This window comes from Anolis carolinensis, chromosome 3 (assembly GCF_035594765.1).
Source record: "Anolis carolinensis isolate JA03-04 chromosome 3, rAnoCar3.1.pri, whole genome shotgun sequence".
In the NCBI taxonomy this organism is placed as follows: domain Eukaryota; kingdom Metazoa; phylum Chordata; class Lepidosauria; order Squamata; family Dactyloidae; genus Anolis; species Anolis carolinensis.
The window spans coordinates 279,776,182-279,786,714 of record NC_085843.1 but is presented as its reverse complement, the minus strand read 5'-3'; the positions used below and the strand labels follow the sequence as shown (position 1 = coordinate 279,786,714).

The 10,533-nt window shown below is 41.2% G+C and overlaps 1 protein-coding gene across 1 annotated transcript; it reads left to right on the top strand.

The window, feature by feature from the left end:
- Positions 1-3,271: 3,271 nt before the first annotated feature.
- LOC100559803 (cytochrome P450 2K4) lies at positions 3,272-10,219 on the top strand. Its single transcript, XM_003224324.3, has 4 exons — positions 3,272-3,596; positions 5,743-5,927; positions 7,372-7,501; positions 9,965-10,219. The coding sequence occupies exons 1-4, from the start codon at positions 3,530-3,532 to the stop codon at positions 10,153-10,155; spliced, it is 573 nt and encodes a 190-aa protein (XP_003224372.2). The 5' UTR covers positions 3,272-3,529; the 3' UTR covers positions 10,156-10,219.
- Positions 10,220-10,533: the final 314 nt, after the last annotated feature.

Genomic DNA, 10,533 nt, shown 5'->3' with positions numbered 1-10,533 from the left:
ATGGTGTCATTGGGGGACACCTGCTCGGCCCCACAACCGTTGACTTGTGGGGTCCCGCAGGGGTCAATACTGTCCCCCATGTTATTCAACATATACATGAAGCCACTGGGAGAGATCATCCGGAGTTTCGGGGTGCGGTGTCATCTGTATGCAGATGATGTCCAGCTCCATCACTCTTTTCCACCTGTCACTAAGGAGGCTGTTCAGGTCCTGAACTGGTGTCTGGCTGCTGTGTCGGACTGGATGAGGGTGAACAAATTGAAACTTAATCCAGACAAGACAGAGGTCCTCCTGATCAGTCGCAGGGCTGAACAGGGAATAGGGTTACAGCCTGTGTTGGATGGGGTCACATTCCCCCTGAAGACACAGGTTCGCAGTCTGGGGATGATCCTGGACTCATCGCTGAGCCTGGAGCCCCAGATCTCAGCGGAGGCCAGGGGAGCTTTCGCGCAACTAAGACTTGTGCGCCAGCTGCGCCCATACCTTGGGAGGTCTGACTTGGCCACGGTGGTCCGCGCTCTGGTTACATCCCATTTGGATTACTGCAATGCTCTCTATGTGGGGCTACCTTTGAAGACGGCTCGGAAGCTTCAACTAGTACAACGGGCGGCAGCCAGACTAATAACAGGAGCGGCTTACAGGGAGCGTAGCACTCCCATGTTGAGTCAGCTCCACTGGCTGCCGATATGCTACCGAGCCCAATTCAAAGTGCTGTTCTTGGTCTACAAAGCCCTAAATGGTTCTGGCCCATCTTACCTGTCCGAATGTATCTCCCCCTACGAGCCTTCTAGAACTCTTAGATCATTGGGGGAGGCCCTGCTCTTGGTCCCACCAGCCTCGCAGGTAAGGCTGGTGGGAACGAGGGCCAGGGCCTTCTCGGTGGTGGCTCCTCAGCTATGGAACACCCTCCCCAGCAACATACGGCAGATACCAACTCTCCTAGGCGTCAGGAAAGCCTTAAAGACATGGTTGTGCATGCAAGCTTTTAATGAATGAGAACATGGATTTTACATGACCTGTACGAAGACTTATTGTGGATTCTGGATGAATGGATTTTAATCTTGGACATGCTCAAAATTTTATATAATGTGATTTTATTTTGTAATGGTATCTGTTTTATATAAATTGTTGTTTTGTAGATTGTTTTATATGAATTGTTGTTTTTACATTGTTTTTAGGCATTGAATTTCTGCCTATTTACTGTAAGCCGTTTTGAGTCCCCTCGGAGAGAAAGGCGGGGTAAAAGTGATGCAAATAAATAAATAAATATTATGACAAAGTGCTAATTAGTGAGGTCTAGTTCTGCTGGGTCATGCGGCACTCTCATGGGGAACAGTGAAACCTGTGAGTCTCTTATAATTAACTTCACAATTCAGACAATTACTTAGCCTTGATCTTAATCCTATTATATGCAATGCCAGTATCTTGCTCAGGATTGATAAGAGTGGCCGCAGAAGATCTTTCTAGTGCCCTTTCTTCTCCTTCCTTCCTCCTCCTCCTGTTATATATGCAGGCAGAAAGGCAGCATATGATGCTTGTCTCAGATGCATCTAAAAAAAAGAACTTTCTTTCACAGAAGGGAAAATTACTCTCCACATGCTCTGGAGACCCTTTGTAATTCCATTTGGCAGGGAGGATGCAATATACTGTATCACTTTGGTAAAGTTGACTGAGAAACCAGATCAGGCAAACTTGATAAAACCAAAATTCAGAATCCAGAAACAGGGTGCAAGGTTGGTGAAAACCCTTCTTGAAGCTTTAAAGAAAAGATTCAGCAAGAAGGTTGACAAGATTTATTAACAGGTCTGCCTCAAGGACAATTAGAAAAACACTCATAGAAAAGCAGTGGCTACTTTGGAAGATGGCAAAATTGTGACTGAGCTATTTTGAAGGGGCCTGCTTATGGAAACATTCATATCCATCAAAATGAAGTGAAAAAGAAGAGGAGGAGGACCTTTGGAATGGACCATTTCCTTATGACAAACCATCTGTCACACAGAAAACATGTCTTGGATAATGGCTATCAAAGATTTGCTAACTAATTGAGATGGATGAATTGATTAGGCTGAATATTGGTCTAATTCAGGAGAGTTTGGGAACAGTATTTTCCAACATTTGGGAATGTTGGAAAATGTTACTTGTCAGATTAATGAGTTTGTAGTATTAAAAGTACAAGTGTGACTATACAATATTTCTTAAAGGAAGCAGACTATTTCGAATTAAAAATCCAGCAGAAAGAGAGTGAGAGGTCTGCAGACTAGTCTATGTGTTTGTTAGTTCATAATTTTAGTATATATGTGACGTATGTATGTCTGTATGCTGGTGTGCTTTATTTTTTCTATTCTTTGTGTTGTTGGGTCTAATTTATTGGTGATAGTTTAAAGTAGATTGGTAAATTGTTTAAAAATGTATAAGGGCAAGGCCAAGGGCAAGATGGATGGATGGTATCCTTGAAGCGACTGGCTTGACCTTGAAGGAGCTGGGGGTGGCAACGGCCAACAGGGAGCTCTGGTGTTGGCTGGCCCATGAGGTCACAAAGATTTGGAACTGATTAAATGAATAACAACAACATAACTTTATCATGTGTTTGCTGACTTTATCATAGTTGTATTACTTTTTTTCTTTTCTATCAATATAAATTAATAGCAAAAAAGAAAGAAAGAAAGAAAGAAAGAAAGAAAGAAAGAAAGAAAGAAAGAAAGAAAGAAAGAAAGAAAGAAAGAAAGAAAGAGAGATTCCGTGGATATGGAGGGCCAGCTGTACTTACATTCTCTGCTATGACTGAATACAGTCAGCCCTCCACTTTTGCGGTGGGTAGAAACACAACTGTGAATATCTCTGGGACACACACATACACAGACTTTGCCAATGAGCAGAAATTAAAAGCAGGTATAAAATGACTGGCTTTCAGCTGCTTGCACAAAGGAACAACCCCATGCTAAGGGAAATCCCCAGTTCTAAGGAATTCTCATTAAATCCCAGACCAAAGAGACAGCAGGGCTGTATAGTATAGACATATCTCCTGGATGAGCACCTCAGTCCTGCCAAGAAATTCTTGGCTAGGAGTCCTGCTGTTAAAATAGCACCCAAATTCACACACTTATGAAACCTGTTTCACTAGTAGAATAATATAGTGCTACAGAAATAGGATCTAAATACTCTAAAGGCATCAGATCCCATCTGATCTTGGAAGCTATATAGGGTCAGTCCTAGTTACTACTTGGGTGGAGCCTGTCAATGACTACCAGGTGCTGCAGTCCATATTTCAGAGGAAGAAATTGGCAGAACCACCTCTGAGTGTTCCTTGCTTTAAGAAACCCTTCAAAATACATGGGGTTACCATAAACCAATAGGCAACGTGAAGGCACATGCATACACATAGAAAGAAAGCCTTGAAGAGAAGTTTTGTAATCAATGATAAGTCATACTTCATCTTTCATATTGTCACCTTCAGAGGAAGAATGATCCTACCTCTACATATGATGAAGAGAACCTGGCTCAGGATATTCATGACTTATTTGTTGCTGGAATGGAAACGACTGCCACTTCTCTGAAATGGGCAATCCTCCTTTTGGCAAATCGTCCAGATATTCAAGGTAAGAGAGATCTCTGTGCAACAAGAACAACATCCTGCTGTGTCAGCAGTAACTTTTAAACTATGGGCTAAATCAAATAAGACAAAAAGTCAGATCCAGCTTTTATTCTTTCTATGAAGCAGGTAGACATTTACAATAAACTGGGGAGGGCCTTTTCTTTGTCCCGCCACCTGCTTAAGAGTGTTTGGGGAGAATATGTGAGAAGCAGGGCCTTTTTAGTAGCTGTTCCCAAAATGTGGAACTCTCTACCAAGGGAGACTGACCAGGATGTCCCCATCCTCACCTTCCGCAAGCCTCCTTCCGCAAGCAGGTCAAGGCTTTTCTCTGCCAGCAGGCTTTTGGGAAAGCATAAGAGGCATGTTGCTGGGGAGATTGTGGGGGGCATTTCTCGAACGAGCAAAGATTAGCCACACAAGCAGGGAATTAGTGTTTGGTGATGAATGAAAACATTTGACAATAAAAGTAGGATAGAAAATCTCCCTGCAGGATGCATGTGGATAACAGCAAAATTGAAATTGAAATGGAAATGGCTGCCCAAGATATTAACAGCTAAATGGTATTGGTGCTCGGCCGGCGCCATCCAGACAGTGAAGAAAAATGGCAAAATGGGGCTATTTAGCCTTGTGTGAAGAGGTCCTTAGTCTACACTGCTATAAAATCCAGTTCAAAGCAGATAATGTGCATTTTATATAGCTGTAGAAGGGGTCAAAGAAGACACATATGGAATAAACACACATTGGAAATATATGTGAAACACATGCACCACAGAAGACTTACTTTCCTCTGAGTAAGTCTTGCCACAATCTAAGGGTCACAATCTAAGGCTCGATGGCACGCCTATCTGTGGTACGAAAAGGATAAGCTAAACAAAGATTTCAAAATAATTATATAATAAGACCGAATCTAATGGTTATGCCCATTAGACGTGATCCTAAGGCCAACATCCAAAGATGAAATAAGATATTATAGGGAATATCTATTTAAAGAAAAAGATCATTGGAACCTAAAAGGAAGAGAAGAGCTAGGCATTAATGTAGTCCATTCATGTGGAATTGTTGTTCGTTTTGTGTAGTTTCATTCATGTCGTCTCATTATCATATTCATGTTCCGCAAACTAAAATGGGCTGCCTATATGACATGAATTTTTTTCGCTAATGAAGAACACGAAAGTTTCCGTACCATTGGTGGCAATGGGAGGGCTTCAGGGGCTCACTCCCCTCTCAGATTTAGGGCTAGAGGGGTGAAAATCACCACACATGGAGGGCATATCGACCCCTTTTAGCCCACGAAGGACGTGGAAGGCCGGGCTGTGGCGCAGCTGGCTAGTAACCAGCTGCTATAAATCACTACTGACCGAGAGGTCAGGAGTTCGAAGCCCGGGTCGGGTTAAGCCTCCGACCATTAAAAAAAAAATAGCCCCGGCTTGCTGTTGACCTAGCAGCCCCGAAAGACAGTTGCATCTGTCAAATAGGGAAAATTTAGGTACGCTTTATGCGGGAGGCTAATTTAACTAATCTACAACACCACAAAACTGCTCACAAGGAAAAGAATGAGGAAGAACAACCACCAATGGACGGTGAAGCAACAGCTCCCCCTGTGGCCGGAATCGTGAAGCTGGAAAGATGTTTAAAAATGCCTCTGTGTCTGTCTAAAACTGAATGTTGTTTGTCTGTTGGCATTGAATGTTTGCCATATATGTGTTCATTGTAATCCGCCCTGAGTCCCCTTCAGGGTGAGAAGGGCGGAATATAAATACTGTAAATAAATAAATAAATAAAATTATTTGTTGTGCTTGTTATTGTCTCTGTATATTGCATGCTCTGTTTGTAAACGTATATCACTGTTTTTCCTTTTTTACTAATAAAATTTTAAACATATTAACTAGAAAAAGACAAAATAGGATAAGACTATTGGGTTGGGGGAAATCAGGCTCAGATTCCCATAGAGTCATGAAAGTGACATGAACTCTTTAGAGAGAAAGTGGGACATAAATCTCATAAACTAATTGTGATTTGGAAGTTGTTGTTGATTAAACTCTAATGGATAGACCAATAACTGGGCATTATTAAAATCCATGAATAATTATTCTGAAATAAACTTTAGTATTCATAATAAAACTTTCATCCATTTCCCTCTTATTCCACAGATAAAGCCTATAAGGAAATAGAAGATGTTTTGTGCTCCGCTTCCTTCAGCTATCAAGATCTAAAGAAGCTCCCTTATACAAATGCTGTGATTCATGAGATTCAGCGTTCAAAATATCCCTTTCTATTTGGAGTTCCAAGACAAACTGCCAAAGATGTGACAATAAGAGGTTTTCTTATCCCTAAGGTAGAGAATGTAGATATGCACTTCTGTATCCCAAGAACAAGGCTAGGATATAGAAGATTTTGGGAAATGTACTCACACAGGACAGAGATAGCATGGAGTAGTAGTTTGAACATTGGGCTAGTGGCACAGCTATAAACATCTATGCAGACTACTTAATGTTGACTGAAGATTTTGAGACATATACCCACATAGGACAGTGTGGAGTAATGGTTTGAACATTGGATTTGGGGCTCATCTACATTGATCATTCAATGTGAATAGGATTGAAGGCAACTCAAAAACGTGGTGCCAAAGCTTGCATAAATATGTACTTTTGAGGTCTTAAACTGGAAGAAGTGTGGAATAATTGTGTTATTCCCCAAAATAGGCCACTGAATGCACTTCTGTGCATGTAGGTGTAAATCACATTGCATGGCAAAACTGATTGAGGGGCGAGTGGTCTGATGATTCTCACATGCTCATTGGGGGTGGGAGGAGGCTTTGAAAACCCCCCCAAATCCTCCACAGCTCTGAAGCAACAAATACTATGGATTCTGGATTCATGTTGGCGCCAACTTTTTCAGTGGACTGCCAGGCCTTCACTTAGTTTCTATGCTTGACCTGTGATCAGGTGCGCATTCGCTTCACTTTTGCCTGTGCCACTTCCATCTTGCATTACATGGTTCTTGTAGATGTGCCCAACACTCTGCAGATCAAGGTTAGAATCATCCATGGAAATCCAGTGGGTGATCTTCTGCAAGTCATGCTCTTTTAGTCTCAGAAGACTGCAAAGGCAAACTCCCCTCACAAAACAAATATCATCAAGAATATCTCATGATTTTAGGGTTATGAAAAATCCAAAATGTGAAAGTGCCCCATAACAATCCACAGAAGAAATGTCTTGTTCAGTGGAATGTTTTAATAAGTTCCAATATTCCCTTTTATATGAATTAAAAGATACAATTGAGAAAGGATTCATGGCTCCTAATACCTACATTGCATTAAAAATACATGAAACCTGGCAGTGTACTGAGAAGCTCATGTGCCATTTGCCACAGCAGTGAGTTTCAAAATGGAAACTGACAAAAATTTGAACTGTGGTAGAAGTGCTTACATGGAGGTTAAGTTCCCCTGCTGTCTTGCTTTCCTTGCTTTGTTTTTTTAACTGACTTTTTGTAAAAAGAGGAAAGGATGTGTACTTATATATCAACTGATAAATCTATTAATGGTCTAGACTTTACACACACACACACACACACACACACACACACACACACACACACACACTAGCTGGGAGTATGTTTGCATTATGCATGCATGATGAAGGGTCTCAGCAATTGCAAAAAAACAAAAACAAAAACCTTAGTTGGGTTAAAATAAGCGATCAGATCCCATTTCCACAAAATACTCATTCCTAAGAGCGATGTATGTGCTTGTTTGTCTGACATTTCTTTCTGCCTTTCAGGGGACAATCTGTGCTCTGTTCTTCTTGATCCAGAGCACTGGGAATCTCCTAAAGAGTTCAATCCAAAACATTTTTTTGGACCAGGATGGACATTTTGTTGCTAGGGAAGAATATCTGGCATTTGGTGGAGGTAAGAGTAGTTCAAAGCGGTTTGTGATTTATCAGTTAAGCATGGGCAAATTTATCAGAATTGGGTTGTTGTATGTCTTTCGGGCTGTGTGGCCATGTTCCAGAAGTATTGTCTCCTGACATTTCGCCCACATCTATGGCAGGCATCCTCAGAGGTTGTGAGGTATGGAACATGGCCACACAGCCCGAAAGACATACAACAACCCTGTGATCCCGGCCATGAAAGCCTTCGACAACACATTTGTCAGAATTGTCATTAATCGTAATAAAATCATTAATCATAATACAATCCAACAGGGTTCCAAGGTGGTTTGGCCCTTTGGAATTAACCTTCCAATTTGAAGCGTTGGAGCCCATCCACAGAATACCTTCTGGAATACTTTCAGATATATGAGAAAGTGTTTTTAACCAATCTCCTGCATCGAGCTTAAGAGCCCCATAGAAAGCAAGCCTGAAACGTTTTCACTTCTGGCTATATCATGGGGCATACCATACCGTGTTCTTCTTTTCCTCCCTCCTCCTCCACTGAAGGTGAAGGAGAAGGAGGGAAAGAAGGAAAAGGGGTCAAGGGAAGCAGGGAAAGCCATGCATCAAAGGAGGAGGAATAGAAGGGGCGCGTTGTGCAAAACGTGGAGCGAGGAATCCAGATTCTCCTCCTCCTCCTCCCAAAGCATCTTAATCTGAATCAAGCACCACCTTTCCCTCCTTCTCCTTTGCTTTCTTCGGCAGAGGAGCCGCCACTGCCAATTGGAGGCTTTGCAAAGGGAAAGGGGTCATGATTAAGGAGAAGAGGAATCAAGCGGCTCCCTCCTAGGTCTTATTTTCAGGGGATGTCCTATTTTTGGGGAAACACAGTAGAAACCAAGCCATGGAAACCCACTGGGTGATCTGGGGCAAGTCACACACTCTCAGTCCCAGAAAACCCAATGAAACAGGAAATAACACTTTCAAACCAGGAATAGATGTCCTTATTCAGAGGCTGATGGCCATCTGTCAGGAATGATTTGATGGTGTGCTATGATTTCTGTTCCTGGTTGATACATGTCATTTCCTAATTGGTTCTGTCATAAAAACATGGTAAAACTTGATTATACTGCCAAAACTTTGTCTTTGCGCAAGGGACATCGTCCTATAAAAATAGCACATTATGGTTTGTTGAGTCTCTTTCCACTAATTTAACAAAGTTTCATCCACCAAAACAAAGTTTCTGAAGTAGAACAACAACTTTCAATGTAAAGACAACCCAATGAAACAGGAAATAACACTTTCAAACCAGGAACAGATTTTTGTTACCATTAAAAATTGTTTTTTTTAAATAAAAACTTTGAAAATTCACCAAAAATCTAAGGATAAGTCAAACGTTCTTAGATTTGGTGAGCTAACAGTGGTAAACGTGTTCTGCCACAAATTTCATTAGGATAGCTCAAAAATGAGGGAGAGAGAAACCGCTCAATTTTCATCATTGACAATAATGTTTTCCTTCATGCGCATGCGCATGAAGCCATTAATGAGGTAGTTACGAAGATTTGGAAGCTTTGGAAAGTTTTGAATTTTTTTCTTCAAAATTTGGAAATGACTTTAGAAATGAAGCGCCAGTGCCCCCTACTTTCAAAGCGAGTATTGAACCATTTTTTTCATGGATTGCACATGCCTATTATCAGTGTGTCTTCTGGAGAGTTTCCATGATAAGATCTTCTTCAACCTCTGTCCTTTGTGAATCAGTGCAGCTACTGCTCTGCAGCACATATTCATCAAGACAGCAAAACATTCATTGCAATTATGGTGCAATTGAGAACCATAAACTAATACACTATGATGCAGTTATGAGAAACCAAAGATTTTCTGCCAATAAATCCTATAAAAATCCATGAGAGGGAAAAATGGAGAGAAAGACAAGGGTGATGTTGGTATGGGTGAAGAGGTTATTCTACTATTTCTGCTTGCTCTGTTTGTCTTTAGTCATTCATAGCATTATGAAAATGCTTTTAGGAAAAAATGTTTACCAGTGACCTGGTTGTAGGTGTCCTTAGCTTCCACATCAGTTGCCCTCACTTTTTCTTGCTGGTATGTAGGAATACTGAAATGTTTATGCTGCTTTCTTCTTAATTAAAACTGTTACTTTGGTTTTTTAAAAATACACCTTTATCTTATTCATGCCAGGGAGAAAACAAATCAAAGACATAGAAGAGATTGCAAGGCGTACACTCCTGAAAGATGTCCTTTCAACCTTTGCTTACAATTGCCCAATGATGGAGAGTTCACTATCTTTCAATGCAGTCTATTCCAGTTTAGTCAGCATTTTCAGACAACCAGTTCTTTCCAAGGCTTAGGCAGAATGGCTTCTCTTGTAGTTTGAAGAGTGTGGACTGGACCATGACTTACAAATCTATAGTCCAGTTTTCAAATCCATCCCTGTTTGCCGAATGGGAAAGATACTCATGTTCTGCCTTTGTTTCCCTTCCAGGGGCTCGGATTTGTTTGGGGGAGCATCTGGCCAGGATGGAGTTCTTCATCTTCTTGGTCAATCTTATGAGGGCCTTCCATTTCCAGCTGCCTCCAGGAGTCAAAGAACTCAATGAAGAACCTGTAGCAGCAGTAACAACACCACCCCATCCTTATAAAGTGTGTGCTGTTCCTCGCTGTAGTTCATCATAAAACATACATGAATAATTACAATGGCATATACTTTATTGCTGTAATATTAAACCAAATCCACACTTCATTTCATTTTCCAAATTTCTTTCCTATGCTTAGAACCTGAAGCATACCTGTGATATAACTCAGTCATAAAGAGATTCTGTCTCATACTTGTTCACTCCCCCCCCCCCCCCCACAAACTGTTCTGTTTAAAACATTCTTGCTATGTATGGATGTAGTGGGGCTAAAGTAGTATAGTATATTGTGGGTTGGTCTACTTCTCTGGCAGATCTGTTTTCATATCCTCACTTTGCCATGGAAATGCCTAGGCAATCTTGGGAAACTGAACATTCACGGAATCATAGAATCATAGAGTTGGAAGAGACATCATTGTCA

Coding starts and splice junctions, on each gene's coding strand:
- LOC100559803 (XM_003224324.3), top strand. CDS start 3,530: ATGGAAACGACTGCCACTTCTCTGAAATGGGCAATCCTCCTTTTGGCA. Junction 3,597..5,742: donor AAATCGTCCAGATATTCAAG/GTAAGAGAGATC, acceptor CTTATTCCACAG/ATAAAGCCTATAAGGAAATA. Junction 7,502..9,964: donor ATATCTGGCATTTGGTGGAG/GTAAGAGTAGTT, acceptor TTTCCCTTCCAG/GGGCTCGGATTTGTTTGGGG.